General features: G+C 35.6%; 1 protein-coding gene across 1 annotated transcript in view; it reads right to left on the bottom strand.

Moving 5' to 3' along the window:
* Window positions 1–5,204: 5,204 nt before the first annotated feature.
* Window positions 5,205–15,632, bottom strand: part of LOC143224787 (uncharacterized) — a 76,398-nt gene continuing 65,970 nt past the window's right edge. Inside the window, exon 2 of the mRNA XM_076453090.1 lies at window positions 5,205–10,569. Within this exon, the coding sequence (XP_076309205.1) occupies window positions 9,863–10,549 (687 nt within the window). The 5' untranslated portion in view covers window positions 10,550–10,569 and the 3' untranslated portion in view covers window positions 5,205–9,862. The remainder of the gene's footprint in view (window positions 10,570–15,632) is intronic.

The following is a 15,632-nucleotide window of genomic DNA, read 5'->3' on the forward strand; positions in this document are numbered from 1 at the left end:
GGTGGGAATAACACTTTCTGGAGGTCCACTAGTGGCTCTCATTTGACATTGTGCCTCCCCACAGAGAACTCGGTCCGTTGTGGCCAGTGCTTCCTGTTGTAGTGAGCTGCGGTGTCCCTGCTGTCCCAAAGGTAAAGATAACATGGAAACTTGGTAAAACCTCCTTGGTGACCCATCAGAAATGCCATAATTTTAAAGTCTTCGATAACCTCCCAGCCATACTTATTATACTTCAAGGCTTTTTACGCTGTTGTATTCCTCTTTGAGATGCACCGAATTTTAAAAGATCTAAAATTTCTATATTATAAATTTTTACTATTTAAGCAAGCAAAAATTGTCCGTCTTACCTTTTGGAGTTTTTTTACAGTGCTCGCAGGTAAAATGAGGTAACCAGGATTTGTCTTGATCCCTGACAGACATGTCAAAATATGCCTTGTAGACTTCACACATTTTAGCAGATGCTGTCACAGAGTACTTTTTCGATCTTGTCTTGATAAATTGGCCACATACAAAGCAGAATGTGTCTCGAGAACGCTTGCAGCTTCTTGATGCCATCTCTGATAAAATCAGATAGGTCTATGTGTTCACTCAGGCAGCTAGAACTAAACTGAAGTGGTGAGCCCCTGTATATATATTACTATGGAAGTTCTAGAACATTCTAGAAAATTCATGTAAGTTCTACAACATTCTAGAAAGTTCTTGTATTTTGTTTGTTTGTTTGGGAATTTCGCACAAAGCTACTCGAGGGCTATCTGTGCTAGCCGTCCCTAATTTAGCAGTGTAAGACTAGAGGGAAGGCAGCTAGTCATCACCACCCCCCGCCAACTCTTGGGCTACTCTTTTACCAACGAATAGTGGGATTGACCGTCACATTATACACCCTCACGGCTGGGAGGGCGAGCATGTTTAGCGCGGACGCGGGCGCGAACCCGCGACCCTCGGATTACGAGTCGCACGCCTTACGCGCTAGGCCATGCCGGGCCTAAAAATTCTTGTAAGTTCGAGAAAATTCTCTATCAGCTACTCAGCACTGAACCTACCTGGAATGTTCTGGAAAATGGGTAAATTTGAAATTTCACTACCCAGGTCACATTAGCAAAGTTTGAAGATGAAAATAGATCTTTTCCATTTACTTTAAACATAAGCATTGGGAAATAATACTTTCTGCCCAGGAACAAAAAAAAAGTAAAACCATAAGCTGACTTTTGATCAATAAAATCTGTGTCATGAGACCTGTCAAGGATGACGCTCCAAAAATTGAACGAATTGGGAATCGAGGTTCTGTCTCATCCAACTTATTCCTCAGGTCTTCCACCTACAAAATTTCATTTTTTAAAGCACTTTGACAACTTTTTAAACAATAAACACTTTCAAAACTATGCAACTGCAGAGGAAACTTTAAGGCAGTTTATTGACCACAGAAACTCTGATTTCTACAGCACGTTGGAAAAAGTGTGTTGAAGCAAATGGTGCTTACTTTGATTAAATAATGTTTTACAACACTGGTTTATACTTTTCCAAACTTCACGGTTCAAAAACGACATTTATTCTTAGACAACCTATATAAAAACTAGGCACCGTTACTACTTTGATTCCAGTTCATTTAACTTTCTTTATATTTTCTTGTGATTCCTTTATAATCACATTTTTTAAATATAATTCCTATTGCATTATACTTCTGATTGAACAAGTGAAATGCATCTTTTCATTTTAAAACAGCTGAAGTGAAAGTGGAATTCACATAGGATGTTTCTTGTTCGATAAAGATTGAAGAGACAGCTATTGTCAAACTACCTTTCACAACATATGTCGTCTAATGATGCAGCCCTGCATGGCCTGGTGGGTTAAGGCGTTCGACTCGTAATTCGAGGGTTGCGGGTTCGAATCCCCGTCGCACCAAACATGCTCGCCCTTTCAGCCGTGGGGGCGTTATAATGTAACGATCAATCCCACTATTTGTTGGTAAAAGAGTAGCCCAAAAGTTGGCGGTGGGTGGTGATGACTAGCTGCCTTCCCTGTAGTCTTACACTGCTAAATTAGGGACGGCTAGCGCAGATAGCCCTCGTGTAGCTTTGCGTGAAATTCAAAAAACAACTAATAATGCATGCGATAGTTTCTTTCCATCCAAACTAAACAACAAGACTTGTTACACGTAAACAGACGACAATACTTTATAACTCAGGCGCGTATTAAATAGCGACGAAAATATTTTATAATTTAGGCAAGTGTTAAATAGCGACAATAGTACCTTATAATTCAGGCGAGTGTTAAGTAGCGACGAAAGTACCTTATAATTCAGGCGAGTGTTAAATAGCAATAAAAGTACTTTATAATTCAGGCGAATGTTAAATAGCGACGAAAGCACCTTATAATTCAGCCGAGTGTTAAGTAGCAATAAATGTACCTTATAATTCAGGCGAATGTTAAATAGCGACGAAAGTACCTTATAATTCAGCCGAGTGTTAAATAGCGACAATAGTACCTTATAATTTAGGCGAGTGTTAAATAGCGACAATAGTACCTTATAATTCAGGCGAATGTTAAATAGCGCCAATAGTACCTTATAATTCAGGCGAATGTTAAATAGCGACAATAGTACCTTATAATTCAGGCGAATGTTAAATAGCGACAATAGTACCTTATAATTCAGGCGAATGTTAAATAGCGACAATAGTACCTTATAATTCAGGTGAATGTTAAATAGCGACAATAGTACCTTATAATTCAGGCGAATGTTAAATAGCGACAATAGTACCTTATAATTCAGACGAGTGTTAAATAGCGACAATAGAACCTTATAATTCAGACGAGTGTTAAATAGCGACAATAGTACCTTATAATTCAGACGAGTGTTAAATAGCGACAATAGTACCTTATAATTCAGACGAGTGTTAAATAGTGACAATAGTACCTTATAATTCAGACGAGTGTTAAATAGTGACAATAGTACCTTATAATTCAGACGAGTGTTAAGTAGCCGTTCTTTCAAATTATTTTCAAATAGTAACGAAAGCCAATGACGACAGCTTCATACAGAAGAGTAGCGATAAGACTAGAGACGAAATGAGTCTCTTTATGAGTTTCTTATCAATACAGTAAAGACACTGACAGAAGTTGTTCACACATTAAAGACTGCCTGCTTTCCATAGAAAAAGGACACTGACAGATGTAGTTCACACATTAAAGACTGCTTGCTTTCCATAGAAAAAGGACACTGACAGAAGTAGTTCACACATTAAAGACTGCTTGCTTTCCATAGAAAAAGGACACTGACAGAAGTAGTTCACACATTAAAGACTGCCTGCTTTCCATAGAAAAAGGACACTGACAGAAGTAGTTCACATATTAAAGACTGCTTGCTTTCCATAGAAAAAGGACACTGACAGAAGTAGTTCACACATTAAAGACTGCTTGCTTTCCATAGAAAAGGACACTGACAGAAGTAGTTCACACATTAAAGACTGCTTGCTTTCCATAGAAAAAGGACACTGACAGAAGTAGTTCACACATTAAAGACTGCTTGCTTTCCATAGAAAAAGGACACTGACAGAAGTAGTTCACACATTAAAGACTGCTTGCTTTCCATAGAAAAAGGACACTGACAGAAGTAGTTCACACATTAAAGACTGCTTGCTTTCCATAGAAAAAGGACACTGACAGAAGTAGTTCACACATTAAAGACTGCCTGCTTTCCATAGAAAAAGGACACTGACAGAAGTAGTTCACACATTAAAGACTGCCTGCTTTCCATAGAAAAAGGACACTGACAGAAGTAGTTCACACATTAAAGACTGCCTGCTTTCCATAGAAAAAGGACACTGACAGAAGTAGTTCACACATTAAAGACTGCTTGCTTTCCATAGAAAAGGACACTGACAGAAGTAGTTCACACATTAAAGACTGCTTGCTTTCCATAGAAAAGGACACTGACAGAAGTAGTTCACACATTAAAGACTGCCTGCTTTCCATAGAAAAAGGACACTGACAGAAGTAGTTCACACATTAAAGACTGCTTGCTTTCCATAGAAAAGGACACTGACAGAAGTAGTTCACACATTAAAGACTGCTTGCTTTCCATAGAAAAGGACACTGACAGAAGTAGTTCACACATTAAAGACTGCTTGCTTTCCATAGAAAAAGGACACTGACAGAAGTAGTTCACACATTAAAGACTGCTTGCTTTCCATAGAAAAAGGACACTGACAGAAGTAGTTCACACATTAAAGACTGCTTGCTTTCCATAGAAAAAGGACACTGACAGAAGTAGTTCACACATTAAAGACTGCCTGCTTTCCATAGAAAAAGGACACTGACAGAAGTAGTTCACACATTAAAGACTGCTTGCTTTCCATAGAAAAAGGACACTGACAGAAGTAGTTCACACATTAAAGACTGCCTGCTTTCCATAGAAAAAGGACACTGACAGAAGTAGTTCACACATTAAAGACTGCCTGCTTTCCATAGAAAAAGGACACTGACAGAAGTAGTTCACACATTAAAGACTGCTTGCTTTCCATAGAAAAAGGACACTGACAGAAGTAGTTCACACATTAAAGGACTGCTTGCTTTCCATAGAAAAAGGACACTGACAGAAGTAGTTCACACATTAAAGACTGCCTGCTTTCCATAGAAAAAGGACACTGACAGAAGTAGTTCACACATTAAAGACTGCTTGCTTTCCATAGAAAAAGGACACTGACAGAAGTAGTTCACACATTAAAGACTGCTTGCTTTCCATAGAAAAAGGACACTGACAGAAGTAGTTCACATATTAAAGACTGCTTGCTTTCCATAGAAAAAGGACACTGACAGAAGTAGTTTCCATGTCAGAGAATGCTCTTTTCAATATAAAAAATAAAGCTAATTATTACAGTAGTTTCAGTATGAAAAGGCCTAGTAACTTACTTTAACAGTGACACAGTGGTATGTCTGCGGACTCACGCCACTAGAAACACAAACCACTAGTTTTGATACTCATAGTGGGCAGAGCACAGATAGCCCATTGTGTAGCTTTGGGCTTTATTCCAAACAAACAAACTATCATTTTTGTGTTATTTTCATTAATTCAGTGTCTTATGTGTTTCGTCATTGTTTTAAGAACAATTATTAACACAGTTTCTGTTTGTATTTACTGGTATCTGAAAATTATAAAGACAAGTCATGTTTGGAATTTTGAGGAACTTTAGTTTTATTAACAAGTATGCATATCATACAACTTTAAATAATAAAATAACAGTCGTATAATTAGTTCCTATTGAAATTTGTTTGTTTTTTTCTAAAATAGCTAAACTATCTGGCGACAACCGCTTCTAATATGATTGCATAATCACTATAGAATATAATCTCACATAGCTTGCATATCGTTTCAAAGAAGGCGTACAATCAGGCCTAATGCTGTAATGAAAAGTCTTCTATACCGATACTTTTATAAGGAAAGGAAGCACTCTATACTGTAGCAACACTCTATACTGTAGCAGCACTCTATACTGTAACAACACTTTTAGTTCGGAGGATCCATATCAAAAAATAATCGTTAAATAAAATTCTAAATATATCTACATTGCGAAGACTAAAGCAGTCTCTTATTTCTAGCGTTAACAAACTGTCTGTTGTCACAAACTCCATGACGCTAGTATAAGAAATCGGAATTATTTCAGATGAAATTCACGGAATTTCGTATTTGCATTCTATCCACTTCTCTAATACATATATTTAAAGAACTAAATATTACTATTATAACTAACTCAGTTTCTGTTTCGTTATTCATTACGTAACAATTTTAGGCCCCCTACTGAACATCGTTCTACTGAATTTTCGTATATAACGGCTGGAAGACACTACCTTTATTTCGATGTTAGTTCTACTGATTCCTACTAGAGGACGCTAAGGCTGGAATATGCGCAAACAAAAGCAACATTTACGGTCATACTAGTTATGTTTAAAAACGGGAGAGATATATTATCGTATCGCAAAATGAAAGTAGACATGTTACACGATGACACCAAACCTGTTAGAAAATGTTTCCGAAGTCTAAATGACATCTTAGACAGTGGATAAACTGCCGTTTTTCCGGTTCTGAACTACGAGTTTATAATTTAACAAAAACAGAAGATAACAACAAGGAATGTTCATCCAATGTCGAAAATAATGCATTAATCTTTTAATTTAACACATTTTAACGCATGAAATTTATTTCGTTAGCAAATAAAAGAAAATTTCCAGTATAAGTCCTAATACTAAATGTTTTAGCAATGTTTAAGTTGAAGACAGATGGGAAAAGCTGTCATTACGTTGTAGTTTAAATCCACGTTTTCTTGAAGATTTGTTTTAGTTACCAGAATACAGTCAAGAATATAAAAATATTGATAAGATATTCCAGCAAATAATAGAAAAATTAATTAAATTAATTGGCGAATCAATTATGCGGCAGAAGTGTAAGTACGGTAACTATCTACAAACATTTAGATATAAGTAGTAAAACTACGTCACGCAACCTCACGCTTCACGAGGAAAATCTCGAATGTCGCGAGAATGCTCACAAATTTGAAGAAATTCTCTACTGGTTATAGATACGAGGAAGGTCATGATTAGTTTTAAGAAGATTACAAATACGTGGAAAACCGTGGCTTTCATTGCTTTAGTGTAAAACGATATTACGAAAGATGTTATCTTGATAACACAACACCCTTGTGGCTATATTGTATAATGGAACTGCATTTCTATTATGCATCTTTCAGTCTTAAACACCTCCAAGTTCTTATCTCAAAGACGAATATACGTTCCCTTGGGAGTCGTTGTTATCTCTCTGGGAGGCTGCTCGTGAGTTAGAAACACTTCCCATTGTAAATTAAATTTAAAAAAAACAGAAGGAAAAATAAGATAACTTAAAAAATGGACCGTTTACACACAAATTACTTCAGCTACGTAATGGCTAAACTCAGTGATGAACGATGACGTCATAATAAATGCCATAAAGAATGTTTTTTATTGGTCAGTTAAAATTTGTACCACGTTTAACGACGTGCATGTTTTAATTCTTTTATACTCGCATTTCTTTTGCACTCGTTAAAATCGTGGTTGATGTATCGTTTTGATAACTTATGTAACGCGGTACCACAGTTACTTTTTTATACGCCTGTTTGTATAGGCGTAATCAAACTCTTGTTCTGAAAACACAGGATTACTACACAAGCGAAAGGGAACATGTTGCAACTGAGTGTTTGTTTGTTGGATTTAGCACAAATCTACACGACTGTGTTGACCGTTCTGAGTTTTGAAGTAATAGACTAGAGAGAAACCAGCTGCTCACACCATCCACAAACGCTTGTGCTATTTTCACACCATCCACAAACGCTTGTGCTAATTTGTTTCAGCAAATAGTGGAATTTGATAACCACTACTTTATTGTACCCACAGCCCAAAAACTTTGAGTTACATACGTATTTTTTGTAGTGATAACAGAACACGAACAACAAATCTTCATCTCTTCAGTCCGGCACACTGACCATTAGGCCACGCTTGACTCTGAACGTACTGCCTAAGAATCGTTAACGATATTCAGTGATGACGAGAAACCCACTTGTTGAGAAATTTATATGCAAAAACGGCTCGTTTGGGCTGAGAAAACACTTTACATAGAAGAGCGAACAACGTTGTTCGTTAACGATATATTTAATAGACTGATTTTTACTTTTTAGCTTGTTTGTGATCGGAATTAATATTAATTATTGTTTCTTGCATAAAGTATTTTGTTTATAAGAAACAAACAAGGCCGGACGTAACCAGGTGGTTATGACACTCGATTCTTAATATGAGGGTCGCGGGTTCGTATACCCGTCACACCAAACATGCTCGACCTTTCAGCAGTAAGGGCGTTATATTGTGACGGTCAATCCCATTATTCGTTAGTAAAAGAGTTGCTCAAGAGTTGGTGGTGGGTGGTAATGACCAGCTGCCTTCTATCTAGTCTTTCAATGCTAAATAAAGGGATGGCTAGAGCAAATATCCCTCGTGTAGCTTTGCGCGAAATTCAAAACAAACCAAATTCTTTGGAATTAAAGTTCAATAATACAGTAAACCTGTGATATTTTAATGGTAAATTTAACTTGTCAAAACAAGATCAAAATAATAGTTTAGTTTGTAAAAAAATACTGAGCTCTGTAGTGGAACCACGGGCATACCAAGGACTATAACTGAACTACTAAAACTCACTGATTTGTTTGTAAGAATAAAAGATACCTAAATCACAGGTATTCTTTCCATGAAAAAAAATCACCTAGTGTAAGCCTAGCAGTGTAATAAAGTTTTTCTGCAAGTTGGTGCTTTAAATATTTTTTTTCCCATTTCATTAGTCTCAGTATTAAACATTAACCCTGGTTTGTCTTTCAGCACAAAGAAACCGTGTAGTTAATTTTGAAAAAGAAGTAAAAATTATTTATAAGGAAGATTAGATAGACATTATTTTACAATGGCACATAAATTTCAATATATCTCGATTATTGCTAAACCTTGAGAAGTAATAAATCTTTTAATGACTGAGGATAAGAGGATAATTCGGAGTTCGATCTCTGAAGTGCACACGGTAAAATTAACCCGTTGTGCATCTTACGAACAAACTATGGCTAAAACCTTTATCAGGTGATAAAAACACCATGGATATTCATCATTTTGAAATTAAAAGTCATTTGTGCGAAACGTTTGGATAAAACTTAAAAAAAAACTTTAAAAATGCTGAGTAAATTTGAACGTAATTACGAATAACTGAAGATGTTAAGAAATTAATTATTGGAGAATAAAATTATATTTATACAAATGAAATAAGTAAATCTATTCGAAATAACAACTTTTATAAATAAAAGAACAAAAGTGTTGTTGCTAGTCGCAACAGCCGATTTTGGGACAACACTAACTGACCGTAATGGATTATAACAAATTCCTAAACCAACTCAAGTTTGAATATCACAACAAAAACATCTTATTACCAGTACTAAGTGCCACGATGAATCAATCAGAAGTGTCCACTGATTCCAGTTTCTTGCACATTTACTTATTTTAGGTTTTCCACTCGAGTAAAAGTCAGATGCTTAACAATAAAAGAGAACCAATAGAAACATTTATCAGTTAAACCAGACGAATAAATCTCACGATGAGTTCACGGCTGAGATTATTTGAAGTCATTAAAAATAAAAATTTAGATTCGTCGTCTCTGTCTTGGTATCTGTTTTTTTTTCGTTTTTAATTTACTGAACTTTGACAGGACTTTTGTTCAAAGCATGTTGTAAATAAACATTGAGTCGTGGTGTTCTTTACAAACATTCTGGTTATGGTATTATTGCTTTGTCATAATTTATTGATTGAACAATGTAATCGAACAAGCTGAGCACATGGGAGTCAGGGTACGCTCAACGTGAGGAAAGATTCTGGACCAGTGGGGCAGCGCGTAAGAAGAGGCCACGTGATGTTTAGACAAATGTTGCTCATTTGTTGAAAAAACAAAAAAAAACAATAAGAAACAACAAACTCTGTGGGTAATAAAATGTTATAACTTAATGAACTAATATTTTTATTCGTATCTAGGGGGTGTTAAAGTAGGGAAGAGATTTAAAGAAAAGGTCGTACAATTTAAACTAAAATTGCATTGGTTTTTTTATTTTAACTTGCTTCTGTCTATAATTAGAAAGTATATGTGACATGCTATAAAATGAAGGAAGGATTAGCTATCGTTTAACTGTCGCATACATTTTATCCTTGGTGTATCGGTCCGCGGCATTCTGGTTTGTTGGAAGGTGTTGGAATATTTACAATTTTTACAGTAATCCAGATGTCGCTGGTACCGTGGAATCGCTGCCCCACACTCCTCGAGTCAGTATCTCTCTGAATCGTCCGTGATTAGTATCTGGGTCTCGGGAATACTGTTTAGGCTAGTAGGAGTGAGACTAGTGCTGCGGTAGCTAGTCGCTGATGTGCTGGTGCTTTCCTGGGTTGGCGAAAGAGGAAGTCTCTTTACCGGAAGTGGATGAAATGTGAACGATTCGTTTGAGGGCGTTGTGGCATTGCTGGAAGACTGTGCCAGGGTATAAAGCGAGTCACCGGAAGTGCTGGAAGTTGCAAACCTAGGCTGTTTGACAAGCGCGGTTTGTTGCCTGGTACAGAACACTCTGATGAAACAGAGAATCGAACCCAATCCAATGGAAAGCAGTCCTATGTTTTGAGCAGTAGGCAATCTCGCGCCAACTCCAATAAATGCCAGCACCAATCCTGTTACTATCAAGACGGCCCCTGCATAGACAATAAGTTGCAGCCTCTGTTGCTCCGCCTCGTATCTCTCTTGGCAGTAACGGTGGTAAGGGATTCCGAGCTGATTTTCCGAATAAGGTAAAGTGCTGATTGTGCTGACACTCTGTGTCGGAGTGCGTCTTGACTGGCGGGATGTAGCACGTGAGCTTGCAAGTGACGACAGATTGCTTTGTTGGCTGAACGAGGCAGACACGCGCCGGATTTTCTTCTTTCGTTCCCGCCGGATGGCAACAGCTGGCATCGCGGAAATCATATTGAAAGTTGTTTTTCCTCCTAGATTAGAAAATAAAAATCGTTAAAAATATATTATCTTAAGACTTATCGTACGTCAACTTGAGAAGTATTGCACCCCGTTGTTTATTTAAGCAATACGTAACTAAGAACTTTATTTTACAAATCGTAATATTTGTATGAATTGTGTAACTTACAAATATGTACAGAAAGGTAAACGCTTGTATTAAAACAATTTTGAAACCTCGCCATCTCTGGTCTTGCTTTATTTGACGACCGTGCATCATTATAATAGCAGTGCACTTTAGTTTTTATTGTAAAGGATTTCGTTGTTACGATATCGTGTTCAAAGCACACCAAACCTTCTTGCATGCTTGCCAAATTCTATCCATGTTGTCACATCTGGCTTTGCTCTGTTTGATAACAATGCAGCTTGACATTAGTTATGCAGTGTAGTTGTGTTTTGTAAAAGGCTCCACTGTTAGGGCATTATGTCCAAAGCAAACAACTTTGTCCAATATGCTTTCAATATTTTGTATACTATACGAAGACGACAAATTCCAAAATACTTGTTTCGACAGCCCAATGGAATAACAACCCACATGCTTTGCATCTGGCGAGGAGGTGAACCTATACCCTGCCAGTATCACTTGCATTGAAAATACTTTTTAATTACGTTGTATACTGTTACTTGGGACAAGTGAGCAGCTTTTGCCACTGACCTTTCATTTGTGGATTCTCACTGGTTACAAGATGCTGCTCTTTGCCTTCATGGTCGCGGGGGTACGACTTGTTGAGGGTTTTTCTCTTAGTGGTCCTGGTGCACCTATATTCCTTTGTTTTCCAATGCCGTTGACCATAAGAGGTATTCCTGTCTTGGAAATATAAAAGTCTCGATCTCGCCACATGGATATTTTACCGATATAACTTATTCAGCTCTCTATATAAAATCGGCAAAAACATTATCCGTGGGAGCTCCAAAAAATTAAAAAAAAACTCTTTCCTTTTTCATTTTTGTGTGTGAATAAATCTTCACTTTTAAAGTTTTAAGATTGTTTATTTACTTTTAAGTATTACAACAATTTTTCAATACAATGATTCCACATTTAACTCTTAAAATAACGAAATCTTATACGTAAATAAATATAAAAAGTATGACAGAACTATTGATATAAACCAAAAACATCAGCATTTTCATACTAGTGACACAGATGAACTGAGGCTGAGTTATATACTCCCAATATTTAGATATATAACAAGTATCTCTACAAATGATAGTTAATCGATAACCACAATGCTTTGGGCCACAGATGAAACCTCTAAAAGTGACAAATTAAAACTATATCTTTGATATATCTTTGTTTGTGGGAAAGGAAGGGTTAAACACGAGGTAGCCACATCGGTAAGAACGATGTCGGAAGCCTAAAAGCAGCGTGTGATATATTTGACTCGGAGCTCCTGAAGATGACGAAGGGTGTTGGAAAGTGTGACCACATAAATCGCGAGTTGGATCAATTAGTTTTATTCTGAAGTTCTGACAGAGGTCACGGCGTCCTAACACATTCGTAAATAGAAGAAGCACATATACCACAGATAATGCGAGGATGAAAAAAGGCTTTTTTGTGAATAGTGGAGAAAAGGTGGACCCACACTGCACGTGAATCCAGTGAGAAATCTCAGATGACCTTTATGTTGGCTGTTGCTAGATGAGTCTTCCAAATCAGTCGATACCCAAATGTTTAACTGCGTTAGATAGATCTATAGTAATGCGGCATATGTAAACAGATGGATATTTCGGTATGGGCAATATTCCCTTTCTTGATCAAACAGAATAGCTCTGGTTTCATTCATATTTAGTGTAAACTACTAGTATCTGTTACACGCAAGGTTATTGACTGCTGTATATAGAACCTTGTTTAAGGTGACCATGGCCGAGTAGCTAGTTACTATAGCATTATCATCAACTTATTGGAAACCCGTGCAGGACGTGAAGTCTATAGCATACTTAAATGATACGGGATATAGGGAAGAGGTCAAAGGTTAATTTTACAGCTGAATAATGATATTTTTATATATCCCATAATACCTTCAATGTCAAAGTTCAAAAGTTGAGAAAGCAATAGAAACCATTATGTCTAAAATATAAAATAATGGTAATATTTATTTCGGATACAAAATCGTGTTAATATAGTGTTTCAGAACAATATTTTGTCTTCTACAACTCACTGTTCAGGAGGCATTTCGTTCAATCTCAAATTTTTTAAACTATTATGATTTATATATCAAGATCTTTTCAGAGGATCTTTTATCTCTCATCTTCGAAACCAAAAGTGACGAGTTCTAGTATTAAACGAAAGGCCGGTGACTTATGTGAGACAAAATAGAGACCAGAAAGGCTGTTTTCACATATTTCCCATTTTGAGTCCGAAAGACAAATTTAAAAAAAAATTAACACGATTTTTATAAGAAATATTAAGCTTGTTGGTTTCTAGTGGCTGAACAGTAAGCCCGAAAACTTACAATATTTTGTTTTTAATCTAACGGACTTTGTGTATGAGAACATTTTAAAAAATATTATAATGTTTATCATAAGCCTCGTGTAAATTATTGCACAAGTATCTTTAATTTTGTGATGTGCAACATTTCTTTGTTTCACAGAAGGCTACATCTTTACAGTTCCAGCTACTCAAATCAATATGTTTCTATTGTCAATATAATAAAAGTGTATGAAAATGGGGCATGGTAGATTCAGATGAATAGGGTGTTCGACTCGTAATATGAAGGTCGTGGGCTCGAATCCCCGTCACACCAAACACGTTTACCCTATCAACCGTGGGGGGGGTTATAATGTTACGATCAATCCCACTGTTCGTCGATAAAAGAGTAACCCAAGAGTTGGCGGTGGGTGGTGATGACTAGCTGCCTTCCCTCTAGTCTTACACTGCTAAATTAGGGACGGCTAGCGCAGATAGCGCTTGTGTAGTTTTGCGCAAAATTCAAAAAACTGCATGACAACGAAATAGGCAAATTCTCTTTAAATATCGTAAATGTCTTCCTTGATATAAAATGAATACAACAAATAGAACGATATTTGTTTACCAGACAATATATCTTCATACTAATAATTAATTCTAAAAGTCTTAACTTGTTTCAATTTCGTATTAGAGACATTAAAAACAATCTGTTTTTAAATGGAAAGATTCATCGATTCATTAACTGATGGTAACCGTCTTTTTATACTTGTTAGCGACAAGATAAACTAGAGCTTCCAGTGTTATTGTCAAGGGTATGGTTTGTTAAAATATATTACGTTTAATATTATTGTTAAAATATATTACGTTTAATATTATTGTTAAAATATATTACGTTTAATATTATTGTTAAAATATAGCGTTCATTACGTTTTATATTATTGTTAAAATATATTACGTTTAATATTATTGTTAAAATATATTACGTTTAATATTATTGTTAAAATATAGCGTTCATTACGTTTAATATTATTGTTAAAATATAGCGTTCATTACGTTTAATATTATTGTTAAAATATAGTGTTCATTACGTTTAATATTATTGTTAAAATATAGCGTTCATTTCGTTTAATATTATTGTTAAAATATAGCGTTCATTACGCTTAATATTATTGTTAAAATATAGCGTTCATTACGTTTAATATTATTGTTAAAATATAGCGTTCATTACGTTTAATATTATTGTTAAAATATAGCGTTCATTACGTTTAATATTATTGTTAAAATATAGCGTTCATTACGTTTAATATTATAACGGATTTCTGTCAGTGTGATTAAAATATTGCTGTATAATTCCGAAATCTGCACTTAAACTAGCCAGTACAGTCTGAGTTGTGTAAATTCCTATGTATTTATAAAAATTCATTTTATGATGTCCCCCTCTGGGTTAGGGGTAAGTCTTCGGATTTACAAAGTTAACATGAGGGGCTCGATTACTCCCGGTGGACACAATGGATGTCCCGATGTAGTTTTGCTATGAGAAAACACACACTGTTTATGATAACAAGTAAATTATAAATACTTTTCAATATGCAACGATATAGTTGAGTCAAAAGTTACATTCATAATAACACGTACATCCCATAATTTTTTTTTCCAAACTGACATCGATACACTCTTTCAATTTTTATTTTATATATAACTTCAATGGTCGAAGGAAAGTTTCGGTATTGACGTCATTTCCTATAACATATAAATGTTGATAACTTGTTAATATGAATGTAATTTGAATCATCCTTGACCGAATAGCTCGTCATAACTATTTCTTCATCAGTCATCATGTTCGTCAATTAGTTAAGACTGCTAATTCGTTTTATAAACTCTTATGCAGACACTTTCGTCTGTTGATTTATACTCCAAATATTTTTATAAAGACACTTGCAATACTTTCACCAATTTATTTGGGCCCGGTACCTGGCCAGGTGGTTAGAGCACTTGACTCGTAATCTTAGGGTTGGGGGTTCGAATCCCCGTCCACCAAATATTCAAATATGCTCTTTCTTTCAGTAGTTGAGGCGTTATAAGTGACGGACAATCCCACTATTCATTGGTAAAAGAGTAACCCAAGAGTTGGCGGTGGGTGGCGATGACTAGCTGCCTTCCCTCTAGTCTTACACTGCTAAATTAGGGACGGCTAGCGCAGATAGTCCTCGTGTGGTTTTGCGCGAAATTATAAACAAACAAACCAAACCCATTGATGTATAGTCCAAATAGTTTTATAAAGGCATCTGCATTTCATCCATGATTTTGTACTAAAAAATCGGTTTATAAGGACACCTGCAACACTTTAATCTAGTGATTTAAAATTATTTTATAAAGATATCTGTAACACCTTCGTCTACTGATTTATATTTTAAATTATTTTATAAAGATATATGTAACACCTTCGTCTACTAATTTATATTTTAAATTATTTTATAAAGATATCTGTAACACCTTCGTCATCTGATTTATATTTTAAATTATTTTATAAAGATATATGTAACACCTTCGTCTATTGGTTTATTTTTTAAATTATTTTACAAAAGACATTTGCAACACTTTCATCTATTGATTTATATTTTAAATTACTTT

Source organism: Tachypleus tridentatus, chromosome 9 (genome assembly GCF_004210375.1).
Source record: "Tachypleus tridentatus isolate NWPU-2018 chromosome 9, ASM421037v1, whole genome shotgun sequence".
Classification (NCBI taxonomy): domain Eukaryota; kingdom Metazoa; phylum Arthropoda; class Merostomata; order Xiphosura; family Limulidae; genus Tachypleus; species Tachypleus tridentatus.